Source organism: Carex rostrata, chromosome 5 (assembly GCF_964058835.1).
Source record: "Carex rostrata chromosome 5, lpCarRost1.2, whole genome shotgun sequence".
Classification (NCBI taxonomy): Eukaryota; Viridiplantae; Streptophyta; class Magnoliopsida; order Poales; family Cyperaceae; genus Carex; species Carex rostrata.
In genome coordinates, this window is record NC_135922.1 from 1,081,481 (window position 1) to 1,104,498 (window position 23,018).

The window sequence follows — 23,018 nt, forward strand, 5'->3', positions numbered from 1 at the left end:
CAAGTGTAAGTTTGTTTCTCTTTCATTTCCTGTGCTTTATGTTGTCATGCTTGTGTTATAATCAGACAATTATAGAGTACCAATCTCTACATGTACCTTTCCTTCCAAAAGAGATTGATACTCTTTATTTCAAAAGGAAAGGAAACAAACTATAATATTGCTTTTAATTTATTTCGTTTTTCTATTAGACTCGAGAGTAAATCTGTCGGCTAGGTGTTTAATATTAACACACACCGTATCAACCCCCTAGTGCAAATAATAACTCTTTTTGGAGCAGATTGTCTATTTTCTGATAAATTATTTTACATTTAAATGTCTCGTCTCCGATGATCATAATTGAATGATAATTAATTCAATATAATTATACCATAGTGTTTAACATTTCCATTGTCAATGTAAAGAAATAAAAACCAGAGTATGTATATCCAATGGGCTCCAAGACCGTGCAATCCGCTTTAAGATCTTTACACGTAAGCTTCAATTTAATTTATGTGTGTACAGATCTTAATGCAGATTAAACAGTCTTGAAGTTCATCAAACCCAAAAATAGATCCGATGTACATTACACCTGCTCCGCTCTAATTTAGAATGCAGATAAAGGGAGGAATATTCTAATTTTTTTTTTTAAAGAGAACTGTTTAAAAAAAGTGTACTTTACTATGACATATTGCCATATCCTCTGCCTCCATTTTTTGTGCCTCCATCATGCCTCCATTTTTTAAAACTTTAATAACTCAAAATTTAAAACTTAAAAGTCAAAATAAAACCGTTAGATGTGATCTATGTTATTTTCTCTATGTGCTCATAAAAAATTATCACATTTTAATTTTGTTTTTATGTGAATCAATAAGTTCAAAAATCAACGTCTAGAAATCATCCATATTAATGCATTTTTTACAAGCTCTTGATGACAGTCAAAATAAAATTGAAATGTCATAATTTTTTACGTGTGCATAAATAAAATGACGTAGATCATATACAACGGTTTTATTTTGACTTTTAAGTTTTAAATTTTGAGTTATTAAAGTTTTAAAAAATAGAGGCATAGTGGAGGCACAAAAAATGGAGGCATTTGAACCCTCTCTATCCTGATATTCATATGAGTAAACATTTCTATATATGAATTTGTATGCAAAAAGTTATTAAAATATCTGATGATGCGTCACTTTCTTACTTACCACCTCCTGTCCATTGTTTTCAATCGCAAATCTACCCCCTAAAATTTAAGAACCATAAATAAATTAATTAATTGTATTCATTCTATTTCTGCCTTTATATCAAACTTGATCAGCGCTTGACTTGCATCAAGATTCGAGTCAGAACCTACTCCTATGCAATTGCACGGCTTAGATCCCAACTACCCCTCTCTTCTAATGATACGAAAGTAATTGACACATGGATGCATACAACAGACCTAATTCCAATTGAACAGGAAAAACATTCATTTCATTGATTTAATGTAACACAGACACACACATATATATATATATACTTTTTACTAAATAATATTATTATATATATCATAAGAGCCTTGTTGCCTTTTGCCACCGTGCACAAATCACCACCATACACATGCAACTGCACCCAATTTGCTTTGAACTATGGACATCTCTCTAGTAAAAGAGTTGCTCTTCTTTACATTCCTTTTCTTCCTCCTCCACTACCTCTTCTCCTTCCTCTTCTCTACAAAATCACGCGTCCTTCCGCCGGGCCCGTCTGGCTATCCGATAGTTGGTTGCCTTCCGTTGCTCGGTGCTAACCCGCATGACTCTCTTGCCCGTCTTGCCCGGAAATATGGCCCCATCATGCATCTCAAAATGGGTAATCATCATGTCATCGTCGCCTCCACCGCCTGTGCTGCACGTGTCTTCTTCAAGACTCTCGATATGTACTTCTCCGACCGTCCCATTGATCATGCTGCGGTTCGACTTGCCTATGGAGATCAGGACCTTGTCTTCACACAATACAGTCCCAGGTAATATAATTACTAATTACTAATTACTAATTAGGTAGGTACATATACTAAAATGCATGATTGATTTGTAAATTGTAACCTATTAATTAACACGTGCAGGTGGAAGCTGCTCCGAAAAATATGCAACGTGCACATGCTAGGCCCCAAGGCACTTGATTCATGGTCCGAGATCCGGCGCTCTGAAATGACCCACATGCTCCGGTCAATGCACTCCTCGAGCCAGAAAGGAGAGCCGGTGAAACTGGTTGAGATGCTGAGTGTACTCATGGCAAACATCATCGGGCAAGTGGTGGTGAGCCGGAGGGTGTTTGACAGTGCAAATAAAGAGGCCGTAGAGTTCAAGGCCATGGTGGTGGAGCTCTTCCATGAAGGAGGCAAGTTTAACATCGGGGACTATATTCCGGTGCTTGCACGGTTGGACTTGCAAGGGATGGAGAAGCGGATGAAAGCGCTGCAAAAGAAGTTTGACGAGATGCTGACGAGGATTGTGAGAGAGCACGAGATGTCGGCGCCCGAGCGTAAGGGCAGCCCGGACTTGCTCGACGTTGCCACAGCTCACATGCACGAGGAGACCCGAGATGGGGTGCGCCTCAACCATGTCAACATCAAGGCCCTTCTTCTTGTCAGTAACAGTTTTTATGAAATAAATAAACAAACAAATACTACAGTGTTAATTTAATTCCTACTGGGTATGGAATCAATTAACCCTTTTTTTTTGTTTTTTTGTTTGTTTGTAGAATCTACTTGCTGCTGGGACTGACACAACTTCGATCACGATTGAGTGGGCCATTGCGGAGTTGCTACATAACCCGAGCATCCTCAAGCAAGCCCAAGCAGAGATGGATCGTGTCATTGGTCGAGAGCGCCGTCTCGAGGAGTCCGACATACCGAACCTCCCTTACCTGAGAGCCATATGCAAAGAAACATTTAGAAAGCATCCGTCTACTCCGCTGAGCCTCCCCCGGCTCTGCACGCAAGACTGCGAAGCGGATGGGTACTTCATTCCGAAAAACAGCCGGTTGTTGCTAAACGTGTGGGCTATCGGGCGGGACCCGGATGTATGGAAGAACCCACTTGAATTCGATCCGGAGAGGTTCATGAGCGGGAAAGGGGCAACGATGGAGGCGAATGGGCAGTTTGAGCTGTTGGTTTTCGGGGCCGGGAGAAGGATGTGTGCGGGCGATAGAATGGGGGTGTTGATGGTGGAGTATGCGCTCGGTACATTGCTGCATTGCTTTGATTTGGAGCTCCCGAAAGGAGTCGTGCTCGACTTAGACGAGGCGTTTGGCCTCGCATTACCGAAGGCCGTGCCGGTTTCCGCTGTGCTCAAGCCCAGGCTGGCTGAGCAGGCTTATGTTTGAATTTTCTTTGCATGGCTTTGAGTTTGTACAAATAATTAACCACAACGGCTGTACCGTTGATGGTATGGTGTTTATTTATTTATTTATTTTTCTAGTAATTGTGCAATCTAGCTGTCATTATCGATGTGTCTATCAAGTAATCTCTCAATCTATTATCCATTTATTTATTGATGATGTCGTTCTGTCGTTCTCCATTTAAATTTGATGTATATTTAAGTCAATTACTTATACGCCTTGCATATATATATATATATATATATATATATATATCTTGTCTTTAATTATACCTTATCTGTCATATTTGATATTTCTCAATCTCTTCATTAATTGCACCAAACATATTGCAGTTGTCAGGTTTTGTCAATTCAGTCTCTTCATTTTTTTACCCTTAATTGCAACCAAATTCGTTCAAATTTATATTATAAAATAGAAACCCTGTATGAATTTAATATCGCTAACGGTTAACATTTCTATACATTTAATTAAATACCCCAATTTCAACTGTATAACACCTTGAAATGAAAATATTTAAATATCGTACACGTACGGTTAACATATTTAAAATTTTGTTATTGTAAGATCGATATATATATATCTATGAAGAACATATTTAGTTATTTACAATTAATAAATGTTACTTATTCCCCCGAAATTTTTATTAACATCCTCCATTAAAAAAAAAAAAAATCCAGAAATGCCCTCGAGTTTTCTTTAAAGAAAATGCCCCAACTGCCAAAATTTCTGGTGGGCTGGTGGTTTACTATGCACAAAACCGTCAGAATTTATGGCAGTTGCTACAATTTTTTTTAATTTTTAATTTTAATGTTTAGTATATCGTAATAGCATATTAGAAAATAAAAAAGATTGAAGAGAGGAATATAGTATATATGTACAATAACATAGTACAAAAATGGTTGCATATAATATAATATACTACTGAACTGAACCGATTTTTTTATTTATATCCAAAATTTAAATTGAATTTTAAAAATTAACTGAAGTGCGTGTGAAATTTTAAATCTATCCAAACCGGTTAACCGTTAACCGGACCAAATTTCCGGTTAACGGTTAATCGGACCAGTACAAAGAACCCGGTTATCTGCTTAGTGGAAAGATGGAGACGGTTTCGGTTAACTGTGAACCGGACTGGCTTGGTTCGGTTAGCCATTTACCGGACATAATGGGTTCGGTTACCCATTTAGCGGAAAGGTTGGGTTCGGTTAACTGTGTACCGGACAATAATTTTGGTTCGGTTTTTGGTATACCGGAAATATTTTAACATCTGCTCTATATATATCAATCCGACGGAGAGATGAAAGGAATAAAAAAAAACGTTGTTTGAGAGACGAACGGAAGAAAAGGAAGAAAAAAAAAACCGCTGTTTGAGATACGAACGGAAGAAAAAAGAAGGTAATTTTTTTTATAATTAATTTGTAAATTATATAAGTTAATTTTTTAACTATCGATTTTTGAAATTTTTTTGTTGGAGAATAAGAAGTTAAAATATGATCTCCAACTAAAATACAACATATTATAACCGTAATATTTGCATATATTACTGTTATTCAATATGTACCACAATTTTTTTTTGACCAACTTATTATAAATAAAATAAATTGACAAATTGTTCATTATTGTTATAAAAAATATAAATCAAAAGTAATGGAGAAAGAATGTTACTTATTATTTAATTTATTATAAATTGTAGTTTATTATTTTTTTATAATCAATTTTATTTAATTCAGAAAATATTCAAAACAGATAAAGAATATTGATTTTTTTATAAATACTCAAAATTAATAACAAATTACGAATTCTTTTTTTTTTGAAAAGTTGGTAGTAGCTACCAAGGTTCCAAAATAGTTTAGAATATGACAAAAAAATTCTAAAATGATTTAGAATTGTTTTAGGAATCCTTACGGAGCTCTGACTGTCTGATCAACCGGCTCTTCGATTCAGGTATTTTTTATTTTTTATTTATTTTAATTGATAATATAATTAATTAGTTCATTTTAAACGGTTCAGAATATTGTCGAAATAATTTAGAATTTTTTAGAACATTCCAAAATGGTGTAGAATGATTTAGGAATATCCAAAATGGTCTAGAATAATTTAGAAAAATGTAAAATGATATAGAATACTTTTTAGAGGTCCAGACAAGTTTTAATTACTTATATGTTGTTATTTTTTAAATTGCCAGACCAATCGAAACTAAAAATAACAACCATTTGTGCGAAAATTTTTATTGGAGGGGAAATCCAATACAATGATGACGGGGTCTTTTACAGTACCCGAGCTAAATACTCATTACCGCTAACCGTGAACCACAATTTTGATTATCTTCAGAATGAGATTTATAAATTTGTTGGGTACAATGCTAGTCTAGCAAATCTGGAAATTCAAGCCAGGTTTAATATGTCCACCGATGGACAACGTGACTATCAATTAGTACCGGTAATGGACCAACAATCGTTCCAATTCATGTTAGGAGTTGTGTCGTCTTTTTCACAAAGGTTACCGATTCTGGAGTTATATGTAGAATTGGAACCAAACTGTACCAGTCAGATTCCTGAACCTCGATCCCGACCCAGTACCAGTCGAAATCCTGTGGATCCCGACCCAATACCAGTTAGATCCCGACCCAGTACTGGTCGGCACTCTGTGGATGTACCAATGAGACACCGACCCAGTATCGGTAGCAACTCTGTGGATCAACCAGTTATACCCCGACTCAGTACCAGTCGAAACTCTGTGGATTTACCAGTTAGACCCCGACCCAGTACCAGTCGGGTCCGTAGACAGGTACGTGATTATTCGCATGTACCTGTGGATGCAATTGATTCTGACAGTTTGGAAAGTGGAGATGAGATGCTCTCAGATGAGTCATTGGGTTCCGACGATGATATTGAACCGCTCAGCCAGTCTCGTCAAACACAATCCCGTCAATCACAGTACCCGATAACTGGTCGAGAAAATATGACACATCCGGTTGATAGTTTCAATGACATATCCGGTTTTCGGCCTGCGGATGTCGATTTTTTCGGTAGCTCAAAAAAAACATTCGATAATCCGTTGGCTAAGGGTGTAGTTTATGAGTCAAAAACCGCTCTAAGGATAGCAATCAATGAGTTCCATCTCGATAAGAACTGTGAGTGCAAGATTTTTAGAAGCGAACCCAGACGTTACGAGGTGGTGTGTAGAGATGTTTTTTGTAAATTTAAGTTATGCGCCAAGCAAAACGGTCTTTCAGAATCTTAGATTATTACCAAACAAGCGTATCCTCATACGTGCAGAGTATCAGCAACACGTACTGATCATTGTCAGCTGACAGCATAGATGATTGCCCTTGCAATTGATAAGACTATTAGAAGGGATGTGTGCTCTCCTATAAATAATATCCGAGATATCGTCATGCAGAAATATAATAAGGTAACCCCCAAGTACAATAAATTATGGAGAGGCCGTGAGCTTGCTATTGCAAATCTGTTTGGGAGTTGGGAGAACTCGTACAACTTGCTTACTCCACTATTAGAAGCCATCAAAAGAAACAATCCAGGAACTAAGTATTGTGTGACCTCGACCCCGATTGATGGAGAAACTGACAGGCTTTTCCACAGAGCGGCATGGGCATTTGGAGCTTGTATTGCAGCGATACCGTTCCTCAGACCAGTGATTAGTATTGATGCATGTTTCATGTCGGGACGGTACCAAGGTAGGCTGTTGATGGCATGCATGTACGATGCCGAAAACCAATTACTTCCAGTGGCTTTTGCAATTGTGGAGAAAGAAAGCGCTGACAACTGTGGTTTTTTTATGAGATGGTTGAGGCTGGAAGTAATTGGTGATAATCGATTCTTTTGTGTCATATCGGATAGACATTTGGGAATTAAAGCCGTGTTCCAGGATCTAAATCTCGAATGGGATGAGACTACCGATCAATGTGTGCATCGGTATTGCTCTCAACATGTTGCCGAAAATCTCTACAAGCACGTGGGCCGTAAGAGAGAGGTTAGCGATAGGTTCATAGCTGGAGTGAACAAATGCAAACCTAGGAGGTTGCAGGAGATGTTACAAGACTTTGAAATTGGTTGTCCGAAGGCTATCGACTACTTTAACAAGGTGGGTAAGAGGAACCCTAATGATGAAGACGAGCTTCCATGTCCAGAGAAGTTGTATCAAGTAGAGGACAGAGGTCACCGATGGGGGATAATGACAACAAATGGGTCAGAGTCACTGAACGCCGTGTTCAAACTTAGTCGGCGATTACCGGTTGCAGCGGTCGTGGAGGACACGTTTTATAAGTTGAGTAAATGGTTTTTTGACCGATGGAGCAAAGCTCAAATGAGATTTCAGCATGGTCATGTGTAGTCCGACAGGGTAACTAAGTTATTGCAAAAGCGTATCGAAAAAGGAAGGGACATGACTGTGATTCCTTACCGTGGAAGACATGGTCTTTTTGAGGTCATGGTTAAGGGTGAAAAAATACCAGCAAGGCGTAATCAACCGAGACTTGAGTATACTCGTAGGGATTTCGGTTATAGGGTTGGTGTTATGGACAACAACAAGGTTGAATGTGAATGTCAGAAGCCTCAACTGACCGGCATACCATGTTCTTATTTCATGGCGGTTGTCCGCGAAATGAGATATGATGAAAATTTATACGTCAACCCCTTGTACTGTATGTCAATAGTGTTACAAACATGGAGCAGACATTGGGAACTGAAAGGCAACCAATGTGAATGGCCTGCATATAATGGCCCAAAAATTATACCTGATTCGAATCTGATCAAGAAAGGACGGAGACGGCACGACCGCATACCGATGGAAATGGACAAAATGCGTGGTCGGAGACTCGGACACCAGCCTCATCGTGAGACAATTGATCGGAATGCTGCAGGTATAACTGTTAGTTTGTAATAATATAGAAGTCAATAATACGATAAATTATCATAAAACTTTGTTCATTAATTGAATGTTTATTTATATATCATTTTGTTGCCTTGAGTATTATTGAATTTATGGATCATTTCGAGTTCATGACTGAAATTGTGAAACTCCATAATATAGATGATATATACTCTTAAAAAGTCACTGACCAAGGTAATTAGCAGGAACACTAATTACCACGATAAGGTTAGTATGTGGATTAAAAGATGGTTAAGTTTTACAAACCACCTGACACGAGATGTCATTTTAATCACATAGATACATGTTCTAGGAACATGGTATTTGACAGACCCCGAATGAAACATTAAATAGAATTGTGTTCGTGTCATTTATGTTTTCATTCAGTGTCAAGTTCTACAGTATGAGGTATTCATCTTTCCTACTAAGAAATGTATATGTGTGATTGTTATCAAACGCTGTCGGTAAAATGCAGTTATAACGGTAGCTCTTCGGTATATATGGCTTAGCTGAGGTAGTGATGGTTTACCAAGAATACTATTTGTCCCTCGTATCTCTATACGAGCTATAGCATCACTGGGCCCCTTGATAGAGTAAGATTATCTGCTAGCGGTATAATTACAAGAGTAATTATATTTTATAATCTGCTCAAGATCAAGAAAAGATTCAGTTAGCAAGGATGACACACATCTACCTTGAAACTAATCTGATAGCTATGAGACAGAAGAACAGACACAAGTAAAATGTTTACTGGATCGTGATATTGTACAGTACAGCATCATCTGTGTAATTGGATGGTCATGATGTGTTGCCAGATGCCGCTCATGATAATAGAAGTTAAAACAGTTTTAACTCTATTTACCAACATAACACAGATCCTATTGGGTCACATCATATAGGAGTTAATCGGAGAATCTTATTGTGATTGATTATAAATTGGTTATGATCAATAGTAAGATGGTTATAATTAATTATACGTGTTATAATTAAATTATAAATGTTATGTAAAAATAACAAGCAAAAACATTGGTTAATTTATAAACGTGTGTGACACGTTGTATAAAAGTTAACCGGTTAATTTATAAATGTGCAGGACACGTTGTATAAATTACCGAAACAACAAACCGCAAGAAAAATATATATATAATTGTTCAGAATAATTATACGAATATTATTTGTGTTTGGGCCGAGGGCATTCGGGTCTTTTCAGATTCGTCCTTATCCGCATGACATGTCATCGATCCTATCCAGATGACATGTCATCAATCCTATCCACAAGGGCAAAATGGTCATTTCACACCTATGCCACCTTGCATGACACCTTAAGGTGTAGAAACATGGAGAAGAGTGTGGAAGGGTGTGGAAGGGGTATTTTGGTCTTTTCACATATAAAAGGATGAGGTGTCAATGGCATGTCTTGTAAATAGGCCGAACTTGGAGGGCATTTTGGTCTTTTGGCAACCGACCCTAAACCCTATAAATAGGGGTGGAGGGGTAGAGAGAAAAATCACTAATTCATTCGTACCGTTTCGTGTCAAAACGGATCGGTATTTTCTCTCTTTCTCGGTTTCTCTCCCAAATAGTGTTTCGGTTGAGAAAAGAAAGTTATACGTACTTGACGTATAATCTTGCGGGTTGTTGTGAAGTATATTTACGGGATCGATAAATAGTGTTTTACCGAATTTCGCGGTATGTCAGTTTTGCATATTGATGAAACTAAGCAACCGAAAATTCGTGTTTACGAGTTTTCGTCTTTTCCCCGTGAATAGTGTTTTTTGCAGAATTCCGCGGTTTACGTTATTTCTGGCAGAAGAAATAAATCGCTCTCCGGTTAGTCCTGGTGGATAACCGATAGAGGTATCACACGTGTGATACTCCGAGTCGATTCCTTCCCTGGTGAGGCTCTACTCGCTTGGTCTGCATTCCAACTGTGATTTGGAAACAAGATATAAATATGCTATATTAATCTATTTAATTGGTAAGTAGATTAAAGTTTTAGAAATCAATCATGGAGTAGATCTGTAAAAATGATTAAATTGGGTTTTGATGCCAAAGGAATACTGAAGGTGGACCGCCTTGGAAAGTTTCCTGACATACCCCGTTTAATCCTGAGCTTAAGTTGGCCGTATAAATTTTTGTTCTACGGTCATTCCGCAACTTAAGCCTAGACGGGTTTTGGGTTAGCACCCCGCGAAACCCCAACAATAACTGATCAATCAATTATAAATACTTGTTTTAACTAAATTCACCTGTTAATACATGGTCTACACTACATGCAGAGGAGGTAGCAAGACAGGCGCAAGCAGCGGCAGAGCAACCGGCAAGAGGAAGTACAACTGTTTGGTGCACCCTGGGACAACATTTCAGTCTGCGTCGTAGAAATTAACTTGTGTGTTATTTTATTTGTATGTGTTGAGAACTATTTTATTATGTAATTTTTTAATGTTGCTGATTATGAAATTGTAGACGATCAAGATGGACAGCAACAATCGAGAAAAGAACGAGGAAAATAAAAACAAATGCCAATTCACTGGAAGACATAAAAAGGACTGTCTGAGATGTGTGCACATAAAAGAATATTTTCAAGTTGAAATATCTGATGATGATTTCGTAGATAAAAAAGCCTGGCTAGCACGTCTTCTGGGAGAGATAAAAAAGTCTGGCTAGCATTGTTATTAAGTATGTTGTTAAATTAAGTTTAGCATTGTTATTGTTATCACATTATTAGACCTATCATTTCGACTTGTTTCCATATGAAAATCTATGTTTTGAACCAATAAAAGGTGCCTTTTACATTGAACATCCATAGAATGTGGTACTGCTAAGTTTTGGTTCTTACTTTGCAGGAATCAAGCGAAATTGGGCAAAATCAGGCAATTGGTAGACTTCAGGAAGCTCTGATGCGAGTCGCATTCATCTGGTGCGAGTCGCATCCAAGCCCAAAGCGACCTGCGATGCGACCCTCACTGCTCTCTCTTGAAGACCATCTGATGCGAGTCGCATCCACCTGATGCGAGTCGCATCAACTGTTGCCGCCCAGTTCAAATTAAATCTGACAAGCCCAAAGTCAACTCTGTTGCCTATATAAGGAGGTCCTATGCCAGAATTCGGGAGGCTTTTTCCCCCTCTACATTCCAGAACACAAAAAGAGCGAAGATCAAGAGAGAAGAAGGAGATTGGAGCTTGCTTGAAGAAGAGGAGAAGAAGAGAAGATTGCAAGATCCTCTCCAATCCACCTTGGATCTTCGAGCTCCATTATGATCTGCCTATTCTCTCTCTCTTTCATGTTTACTTTTGTTATGCTTGAGTAGATCCCTGTTTCTTAGGGTTAAGATGTAATCTCCAAACCTTTTCTTTGAGTTGAATGCTGTTTTGATCTAATGTTGAACTTGTGTGATTGTTGTTTGAGTATTCATTGTTTGCTTGATTGTGATTTCTTGATTGATTCTTGATTGTCTACTGTTAGATGTCTATAGCATCTCTTCTAGTAATTAGGCCTTGATGTATCTTGCAATTGTAATTGAGCACTTGAAGTAGATCTAAGATCAATAGTAACCGAGAGGTGAAATTTCTATTATCGAGAGGTTATAGATACTTCTAGTTAACCAGACAATCAATCTAGGTTAGATACCAGTAGGCGAGAGCCACAGGTCGAAGCCTCGCACAAGAAATCAACTTAGATACGAACTCATGTCAGCTCTGCTCGAGGGCCATGCGACCCGCATCAGAGATGATGCGAGTCGCATCACACAGGTCGCATCAGAGATGATGCGAGTTGTATGATAGGTCCAGAGAAGGAAAAGTTTGGAGATGAAGTCTGAAACCCTAAGAACACATTTTATAATTGATTCAAAACCAAATCTTTTAATCGCTTTCATTTACCTTTAATTGAATTGTCTTTTGAAATTTAGAAATTGAAACAAATCAAACCCAATTCTTCAAACTTCTAGTACCTAACTTGGATTTGTGAAAGTCTAGAATTGAGTTTAACCGTCCCTGAGGATCGATACCTTATTTTACTACACGGATAGGATTGTACACTTGCAATCCTAGACGTGAGTGGATTCAAGGTTTAAAACAAGTACAATTAGTTGTATTTGGAACTTTGTAAGCACACTCTGAGAAGCGAACAAGTTTTGGCGCCGTTGCCGGGGACGGCTATCAATTCTTTTCTAGATTTTTGCTTTTCTTAGTTAATCTAGATTTTAATTTGTATCTTTTTCTTTTATTTTTCTCTTACCACAGGAACACAGCTCTTCCTGCACAACCACCTCTCGACGCGCCCCGCATCACGACCGACGCGACTCGCGTGGAAGAGACAGAGAAGTTCAAGACGCTATGGCAACATACCAACAGTGGACCGGCCACGACAATTCTCGAGGAGGAGGAGGCGGTCGATACAGGGTTGATCAGATCGCAGCTCTATCTGCTAGAGCTGCCGAGCTGGAGGAGGCTTTAATCAAAATGAGCATGAAGGCAGTCGGTAACCATCAACCACAGCCATGTGTCATATGTGGGGATAGGAGGCACTCTTACGAGTATTGCCCACTGGCGGAATGGGATGAGGAACCCGAACAGGTCAACTTCTACAACAATGCACCATTCGACAACTCAAACAACTGCTCATTCCAATCCGATCCACCCGAGCCGTACATTGATCCCGTTGTGAGCAACTTCACACATGAGCAAGGGAAGATGAACCAAATGATGTGGGAGCAAATGCAATCGATGGCAACTCAAATGGCTGCCCAAAGCAAATTGTTGGAACAACTGAGTCACATCGTCACCTCGAGCCAACCACAACTTGGAAAGCTGCCCGCGCAGCCAGAACCAAACCCCAGAGGAGAAGCTAAGGCGATCACACTGAGGAGTGGGACCCAGTACGATGAACCAGCTTTCCCAACTGATCAGATCCTAACTGATGCGACCCGCACCACCACCATGCGACCCGCATCAACCTCGGAGGAACCTGTGAATCCTGGTCGCATCGAGCCAATGCGACCAGCAACACCACCTGAAGAACCTGTGGACGCGACCCACAATGGTACCACGCGACCCGCATCAAAAGGGTCTGACAAAGAGAAAGGGAAAGGGGTTGAGAAACCTGCACCTTACAGACCACCGGTACCCTTTCCCCGACGATTAGCTGAACCAGAAGCATGCTGCACAATCAACATGGAGGATCAATTGGCTAAGGGACAACTTCGCGAGGGATACGGGAGCTCAATTAAAAATTACCCTGATTATCTATCTGAGTTGCAGGTTAAAACAAGCGAGTTGGAATCAGTGTATGGAGCAGATGTGAAAGCAGCTGACCTGGGAGAACTTGGATGCGACCCGCATCAACCTCATGCGAGTCGCATGCCATGGTCTGAAGGCCTTGAAGCTGGTCGAAGCGAGTCGGATGGAGCAGATGCAAGGTCAGAATGCGAGTCGAGTCCACCCGATGCGACCCGCTTAGACCATGATGCGACCCGCGTCAAGGACCAGACAGAGAAACTCACTCCTGAACTCAAGCCTCTTCCAGTAAATTTCAGGTATGAGTTCCTAGATCCAGATAAAAGTTGTCCTGTGATCTTAAATGCAGATCTCAACCCTGATCGGATTGCCACACTCTTGGGGAAATTGAAAGCTCACATAAGCGCGATCGGGTGGTCGATCAAAGATTTGAAAGATATGGGGTGGATTTTTCTTTTGCAAATGTTTGAGAACACGACGCTCCACTCAGATTTGCCACCGTATTGCACTGCTGGACACTTTGAGGATTTCCAAACTCAGCAAAATGTGATCGCGAACTTTATCGAGAAGCTGATGGGCACGAACCTAGCCACATGCATGCACAAGACCATACCAGCGGATGATCACAGACACACGGACCATGCAGACCATCATACGGGCCATGCACAACCAACCTGGTCGATGCATTATGTTCCTTGGTGTGTTAGAAAGAAAAAACCACCCGACCCTTATGAGGAAAGAATGGTGTATCCCTCCGACACATTCGACAAGGCGCTCCACCAAAAACCACCCGATCCACCTCCCACCAATCAGTGAGACGCCCCCGCCTCACCCCCCCAAGCTTTAAAGGTGGATTAGCACAGAGAAGGTCGAGCTTGAGACCTGAAACAAGCGCTTCTTGGGAGGCAACCCAAGCCTTTTCAGTTTACTTTTAGTTAGATTAGTTAGTTATTTTTCCTTTTTATCGAAAAGAATTACCAACTTCCACTTGATGCGACTCGCATCATCTCAGATGCGACTTGCATCACTCGATGCGACTCGCATCCCACATGATGCGACTCGCATCAATGCGAACCGATGCAGCATCAAAAGGGTGCGCCCAAACGACGCGAGTCTCACCATATAACCCTCACCCGCACCCCCTGTTCCTTTCTTCTTCCTCTGCCCAGCGAACCCCACCTCTCCTTCTTCTTGTTCTTCTTCGTTGCGACTCGAATCACCTCCGTGCGAGCCTCAACGAAACCCTCCACCGAAACCCTAAACCCTTCTTCTCCTACCCGTCGGTCTTCACCACCTCTTCACCGATCAACTCTCCATCCACCCCTGCCGAAACACCTACTCCTCACCCTTTTCTCCATCGCCCTCTCCACTCACGATCAAAACCCTCTCCTTCCTTCTTTTTCCGCCTCTGCTGGATCGTCCCTGCCACCAGGTACCAGTCAGTGCGACTCGCATCACTCCCAGTGCGACTCGCATCATCTCAAGGCGACTCGCATCAACAACAGTGCGACTCGCATCACAGCCATGTCAGATGCACCAGATTTTCCCACATTCAACGAGCGTCGCACCAAGCATAACTTTGAGCGACGTCAAGCCGAGCTCCGCCGACAGAGGGACCTCCGTATCCAACAGGGGATACCGGACCCTACTCCCTCTCCTTCAGAGTCTGAGGACCACGACTGGTCTCAGCTAGGCGCCAGTTCAGCTCGCACCAGTGGTAACTCCTCTCACTCTTCTTCTTCTCATTCTTCTCAGTCTTCCTATCACCCTTCTCCCGCACAAGCAGGGGCTGGGTTGGGCACTATAGAGTACAACTCTGATGACTCTGACCCCATCTCGGGTAGGGAAACCCCCCGAGCAGCAGACTACCCAGCCCCTCACTTCACTCTCTCCAGCCATGGTATGCTGGAACGCTTTCTCTACCTCAGGCAGCGCACTTATGAGAACACGCGCCGAGTCGATTTCGACACTTTGGATGCCTTTGGGGTTCGCGAGGAATTCCTTCGTCTCACTGGAAGGATCGGGTTCACTCCCGCCTTCTGGGCAATCGAGCGTAACTGCTACACCGAGCTTACCCTCGAGTTCCTCTCCTCTCTCAAGCTGCGTCAGGATGTGCATGGCTACTACTACATCAAGTTCCAGATGCTCAACCAGACGCACCGGCTCACTCTGGTCCGACTCCGTGAGTGGTTCGGATTTGACAGCGACCCCGATACCGATTTCCTTGACCATCGCGTGGGGTTCGACAAGGCTCATTTCTGGCGTCTGATCTCTGGGATGATGAGTGCCACCAGTGCCCAGTACCGCAGCATTGCCATCTCTCACCCGGTACTGCGGTGCATCCAGCGCACCATCGGCTGCTCTATCTTCGCACGCGGGGAGACTGCAGCCCGAGTCAATGAGGAGGACCTTTGCCTTATGGACCACATGCTCCGTCCTGAGGCTGAGTTGGTGCGACCGGACCTGATGTTGTTCATGGTCCGTCACTGGGTGGATCTCCAGCGCAACACGAAGGTGGGTGGCACTGTTCGCATTGGCGCCTATGTCACCCTGATCGCTGACAGGCTTGGCGTCTCGACCGCAGGCCTCACTCTCTCTACTGGCCATCTCACCCTGGATGCCAGGGCATACGAGCGGGCGACTTTTCTAAAGATTGAGCGCGGTCCTGCTGGCCACCGTTCTCGGTACTTCTGGGCTCTGAAGGGTCATGGCTTGCATCTGATGCCTCTCCGCCTTGCACCCTTGTCTTTCGATGATGAGAGCACCTGGTTTTTCACCGAGCCCCTGCCAGACGAGCCGGCGCCACCTTCTCCTCCTATCCAGCCCACTTCTCCAGTCCATGATGACGTCGCCATGCCAGATGTCCCTCTCTCTCCTGCCCACCCTTACACTTCTCCTATGCACTTCCATGATTCCACATTCCAGGCAGCCACATCTCCCTTCCAGGCAGGCACATCTACCTATCATGCTGGCCCCTCCACTTCATATGCTGGTCCTTCCTATCCACCACCAGTTCCCTCACCCACTATCCAGGATATCTACAGCCTCGTCTATGACATGAGGTCTGAGCAGGGTGCCATTCTCTACGACTTACAGCGCAGAGTGGGTGACATTGAGGATGTTCTGCGCGATTGGAGGTTCGACCCCTCCGATGACTGAGCAGGTTTGTTTTTCTTCTCCCCTTCCTTTTGCTTTATCCTAGAGTCTTGAAGCATTGAGGACAATGCTCAGACTGAGCTTGGGGGGGTGACTTTAGGATTTTTAGGATTTATTCGTTCTTACTTAGATCATGTTTACTTGTTTATTGCATTTTTAGGTAGGAATTTGTGTGATTGTGTAAATTGGAAACTTTTTGAATAATTGTTGGTGTTGATCAGGATGACCCTAGGAGATTCGAACTATCCCATAATTGACCAACAAACTGATGAGGACGAATGTTTTGACCATTTGTAATGATGAAAACTTGAAATGTATTGAGAAACTCATTTAGAAATTGACTTGTGCCTTCTCAAATAGGGAAATGGGGGTTATTGATAAAGAAAGTTTGGGATATCATTTGGTATGAATGAATATCAAAGGATGTGTGTATTCATGATATGTGCAAAAGAATAAAAATATAATAATAGATGGAGAAACCAAGAGTACTGGCAATAAGTCATTTTTAGGGCGCCTTTGAGCTCATCTCCTAAATAAAAAAAAAAAAAAAAAAAAATATAAAAAAAAAAAAGAAGAGAAGAAACGAAAAGACGGAGAACATAAGAGTACTGGCAATAAGTCCTTTTAGGGCGCCTTTGAGCTCGTCTCCCACTTAGAAAAAAAAAGAGAAGAAAATTTTGCACATATCAACACGCGAAGTCTGCAACTTTCTGACCTAAGCTTGTTCCAAGCTTGGGGGGGTTAAAAAGGGAAAATCTCCACAAATGAGGACAATAGTTAAATAGATAAATGATAACTTGATTGATTCAAGTGCTCAGCTTTACAAGTATTCAAATATTTCAGAATTTGAAGTTTGGTTGGTCGATTTGTGTGGAGAATCAAGGTTAATTAGGAAAGTCCAAGTTATACCAACATGATTTTTAAAGTTCCCAATTGAAACAACTCATATAAATTCTTGCATTTAGGAAATTTGCATTTAGAGTCCAAACCGGTACCAATTTTTAGATTTCTGCTTGAGGACAAGCAAAGGTTAAGCTTGGGGGAATTTGTTATCACATTATTAGACCTATCATTTCGACTTGTTTCCATATGAAAATCTATGTTTTGAACCAATAAAAGGTGCCTTTTACATTGAACATCCATAGAATGTGGTACTGCTAAGTTTTGGTTCTTACTTTGCAGGAATCAAGCGAAATTGGGCAAAATCAGGCAATTGGTAGACTTCAGGAAGCTCTGATGCGAGTCGCATTCATCTGGTGCGAGTCGCATCCAAGCCCAAAGCGACCTGCGATGCGACCCTCACTGCTCTCTCTTGAAGACCATCTGATGCGAGTCGCATCCACCTGATGCGAGTCGCATCAACTGTTGCCGCCCAGTTCAAATTAAATCTGACAAGCCCAAAGTCAACTCTGTTGCCTATATAAGGAGGTCCTATGCCAGAATTCGGGAGGCTTTTTCCCCCTCTACATTACAGAACACAAAAAGAGCGAAGATCAAGAGAGAAGAAGGAGATTGGAGCTTGCTTGAAGAAGAGGAGAAGAAGAGAAGATTGCAAGATCCTCTCCAATCCACCTTGGATCTTCGAGCTCCATTATGATCTGCCTATTCTCTCTCTCTTTCATGTTTACTTTTGTTATGCTTGAGTAGATCCCTGTTTCTTAGGGTTAAGATGTAATCTCCAAACCTTTTCTTTGAGTTGAATGATGTTTTGATCTAATGTTGAACTTGTGTGATTGTTGTTTGAGTATTCATTGTTTGCTTGATTGTGATTTCTTGATTGATTCTTGATTGTCTACTGTTAGATGTCTATAGCATCTCTTCTAGTAATTAGGCCTTGATGTATCTTGCAATTGTAATTGAGCACTTGAAGTAGATCTAAGATCAATAGTAACCGAGAGGTGAAATTTCTATTATCGAGAGGTTATAGATACTTCTAGTTAACCAGACAATCAATCTAGGTTAGATACCAGTAGGCGAGAGCCACAGGTCGAAGCCTCGCACAAGAAATCAACTTAGATACGAACTCATGTCAGCTCTGCTCGAGGGCCATGCGACCCGCATCAGAGATGATGCGAGTCGCATCACACAGGTCGCATCAGAGATGATGCGAGTTGTATGATAGGTCCAGAGAAGGAAAAGTTTGGAGATGAAGTCTGAAACCCTAAGAACACATTTTATAATTGATTCAAAACCAAATCTTTTAATCGCTTTCATTTACCTTTAATTGAATTGTCTTTTGAAATTTAGAAATTGAAACAAATCAAACCCAATTCTTCAAACTTCTAGTACCTAACTTGGATTTGTGAAAGTCTAGAATTGAGTTTAACCGTCCCTGAGGATCGATACCTTATTTTACTACACGGATAGGATTGTACACTTGCAATCCTAGACGTGAGTGGATTCAAGGTTTAAAACAAGTACAATTAGTTGTATTTGGAACTTTGTAAGCACACTCTGAGAAGCGAACAGTTATTAAGTACGTTATTAAGTACGTCATTTGTATGTGTTGCGAACTATTTTATTCTGTATGTGTTGCGAACTATTTTGTTATGTATGTGTTGAGAACTATTTTATTTGTATGTGCTAAGAACTATTTTAAGCATGTAGACGGTTTCGATGGAATTGTTGAAAGACAGAAGGAAATAAAAATAATTAAAACCAACATAGATAAAATAGACATAGATACAACTAAAATAGATGAATTATACAGACATAGATAAAAGATAAGAAAATAGATCAAAGGCCGGGCATGTGGCCGGGATAATCTGTTAGTTTGTAATAATCTAGAAGTCAATAATACGATAATTTATCATAAAGCTTTGTTCAGGAATTGAATGTTTATTTATATATCATTTTGTTGCCTTGAGTATTATTGAATTTATGGATCATTTCGAGTTCATGACTGAAATTGTGAAACTCCATAATATAGATGATATATACTCTTAAAAGGTCACTGACCAAGGTAATTAGCAGGAACACTAATTACCGCGATAATGTTAGTATGTGGATTAAAAGATGGTTAAGTTTTACAAACCACTTAACACGAGATGTCATTTTAATCACATAGATACATGTTCTAGGAACATGGTATTTGACAGACCCCGAATGAAATATTAAATAGAATTGTGTTCGTGTCATTTATGTTTTCATTCAGTGTCACGTTCTACAGTATGAAGTATTTATCGTTCTCACTGAGAAATATGTATGTGTGATTGTTATCTACCGCTGTCCGTAAAAAGCAGTCATAACGGTAGCATTCCCATATGTATAGCTTAGCTGAGGAAGTGATAGTCTACCAAAAGTACTATTTGTCCCTCGTATTTTATACGAGCTATAGCATCACTGGGCCCCTTGGTAAAGTTAGATTATCTGCTAGCGGTATAATTACAAGAGTAATTATATTTTATAATCTGCTCAAGATCAAGAAAAGATTCAGTTAGCAAGGATGACACACATCTACCTTGAAACTGATCTGATAGCTATGAGACAGAAGAACAGACACAAGTAAATTGTTTACTGGATCGTGATATTGTACAGTACAGCATCATCTGTGTAATTGGATGGTCATGATGTGTTGCCAGATACCACTCATGATTATAGAAGTTAAAACAGTTTTAACTCTATTTACCAACATAACACAGATCCTATTGGGTCACATCATATAGGAGTTAATCGGAGAATCTTATTGTGATTGATTATAAATTGGTTATGATCAATAGTAAGATGGTTATAATTAATTATACGTATTATAATTAAATTATAAATGTTATGTAAAAATAACAAGCAAAAACATTGGTTAATTTAAAAATGTGTGTGACACGTTGTATAAAAGTTAACCGGTTAATTTATAAATGTGCAGGACACGTTGTATAAATTATCGAAACAACAACCGCAAGAAAAATATATATAATTGTTCAGAATAATTATACGAATATTATTTGTATTCGGGCCGAGGGCATTCGGGTATTTTCAGATTCGTCCTTATCCGCATGACATGTCATCGATCCTATCCAGATGACACGTCATCAATCCTATCCACATGACACCTCACGCCCTGGGTGGCATGCCTTGTCATAGGGGTATTTTGGTCTTTTCACACCATTTTAGAGGCTATAAATAGAGGGGTGCATGAAAGGATTAAAATACTAATTCATTCGTACCGTTTCGTGTCGAAACGAATCGGTATTTTCTCTCTTTCTCGGTTTCTCTCCCAAATAGTGTTTCGGTTGAGAAAAAAAAGTTATACGTAGTTGACGTATAATCTTGCGGATTATTGTGAAGTATATTTACGGGATCGATGAATAGTGTTTTACCGAATTTCGCGGTATGTCAGTTTTGCTTATTGATGAAACTGAGCAACCGAAAATTCGTGTTTACGGGTTTTCGTCTTTTTCCCCATGAATAGTGTTTTTGCATAATTCTGCGATTTACGGTATTTCTGGCAGAAGAAATAAATCGCTCTCCGGTTAGTCCTGGTGGATAACCGATAGAGGTATCACACGTGTGATACTCCGAGTCGATTCCTTCCCTGCTGAGGCTCTACTCGCTCGGTCTGCATTCCAACTGTGATTTGGAAACAAGATATAAATATGCTATATTAATCTATTTAATTGGTAAGTAGATTAAAGTTTTAGAAATCAATCATGGAGTAGATCTGTAAAAAGGATTAAATTGGGTTTTGATACCAAAGGAATACTGAAGGTGGACCGCCTTGGAAAGTTTCCTGACATACCCCGTTTAATCCTGAGCTTAAGTTGGCTGTAGAAATTTTTGTTCTACGGTCATTCCGCAGCTTAAGCCTAAATGGGTTTTGGTTACCGCGAAACCCAACATAATCTGCATACGTGAAGCGCCGTGTCGCACGGCGGCGCCTATGACCCCTTCCTAGTTCTTCTTCTGGGCTTCTCTCGCCTGCGCGACCATCAGATGGACGTGAATGGGATGCGGATGCCCCTGCGTCACCAGTATCGATAGATGGACGTGAATGGGATGCGGATGCCCCTGCGTCACCAATATCGATAGATGGACGTGGATGGGATGTGGATGCCCCTGCGTCACCAGTATCGAAAGGTGACCCTTCAAATAACCAACTAGTCCTCGGATGCTCACGCCGCAAAGTCTCCATAGATACTCGTTGTGCAATCTCGATATCCTCCTGCTCCTGCAAATCCAGCAAATCTTCCATGGTGCCTGTGCCTATTCCCTGTCTCTGATAATCCTCCCAAGACGGATTGCGTCCACTCTGATCCTGATTCACCTGCAATTCATACACAACTCTAATTCCTAAAAAAATAATTGTAATTCATAAAAAATACTTGTTCAAAACGAAAAACATACCTGTCCGAGATCAACGTCCTGATGTAGGCTGTAACTCGGCCCATGCGTCTGCAAAAGGCTGTCCGGATTCCAAGCTTGCGTCCCCGGATCCTGAGATACCTATAATTAGAATTTAGTTTGATAAGTTGTGGTTTACAAACAATTTTTTTAAGTAAAATTACAAATTACCTGTCCAGGATCTGCGACTGGATGTGGTCGATTTACCGGTGCAAATGCTTCTGATGGGATGTACTTTCTCCATTCGGTGCCGTCGTATAACCAACCCTTAAAAGGATCTGGGCCTTCGAATCTAGGCGGTTCTGGATATGGATACGCCCCAATAGGAGTAGGCTCGTCCGATGGGACCGCTTCCCAGTTTTCTGGAATCCCCGCCTCATCCATCATTTGCCGGGCACGTGGACCGAAACCTGTATCACAGCAGAGACGCCAGCCTGTCCTCATCAGTTTTTTACCAAGCTTTTGCCACCCCTTGGTTAAGAACATCTTGACGCCGTGCGCCAACTCTCCAATCCCAGTCAATGCCTGTACACAAACATTTTCAATTTTAGCAATTATGAGTTTTCAAATAACTGAATCAACGAGGATAGCAATTAAAAATATTTACAGTTCGAGTGACAAGTGGTCCGCTGGGAATGTATCCACTCGGCCCATGCTCTGTTCTGGGGAGCCAATTCGTACGATCCATTCCTTCCACGTGCTGACTAAACAGATAGACAGATGCTATACATCTCTTCTGGTACCACTTGCGATAACGCGGAAGGTCGTTTTGGTCAAACGAGCGACCTTCTCTGATTACTTGCGCCTCATATGCAGTAGCCAACTGAACATATTCTACATGTCTTGTGGCCCAGGACTCGTTCTTCTTTGAGCCCAACATCAACCTGTTCATAATTTTATAAGAACTTAACACCCAAAGGTAAGTAACATAAATAAGGAAACTGACGGTGAGTAAACCTTACTTGTGCAACTCAACATGCGTGTGCCTATTCAATGGTTCTGGCACCGAAATCTCTTGAAACAATCCGAATTGGCGCATGCAGCGATCC

General features: G+C 41.0%; 1 protein-coding gene across 1 annotated transcript; it reads left to right on the plus strand.

The window, feature by feature from the left end:
• The first annotated feature begins 1,543 nt into the window (after positions 1 to 1,543).
• Positions 1,544 to 3,466, plus strand: LOC144554199 (flavonoid 3',5'-hydroxylase 1-like). The gene is made up of 3 exons (XM_078302507.1): positions 1,544 to 1,975; positions 2,075 to 2,597; positions 2,713 to 3,466. The coding sequence occupies exons 1-3, from the start codon at positions 1,602 to 1,604 to the stop codon at positions 3,334 to 3,336; spliced, it is 1,521 nt and encodes a 506-aa protein (XP_078158633.1). The 5' UTR covers positions 1,544 to 1,601; the 3' UTR covers positions 3,337 to 3,466.
• The last annotated feature ends 19,552 nt before the right edge of the window (positions 3,467 to 23,018 follow it).

What these genes read in the sequence shown, in the direction of transcription:
- LOC144554199 (XM_078302507.1), top strand. Translation starts at nt 1,602, where the DNA reads ATGGACATCTCTCTAGTAAAAGAGTTGCTCTTCTTTACATTCCTTTTC. An exon ending in TTCACACAATACAGTCCCAG is followed by an intron (nt 1,976 to 2,074) that starts GTAATATAATTA and finishes TAACACGTGCAG; the next exon opens with GTGGAAGCTGCTCCGAAAAA. An exon ending in ACATCAAGGCCCTTCTTCTT is followed by an intron (nt 2,598 to 2,712) that starts GTCAGTAACAGT and finishes GTTTGTTTGTAG; the next exon opens with AATCTACTTGCTGCTGGGAC.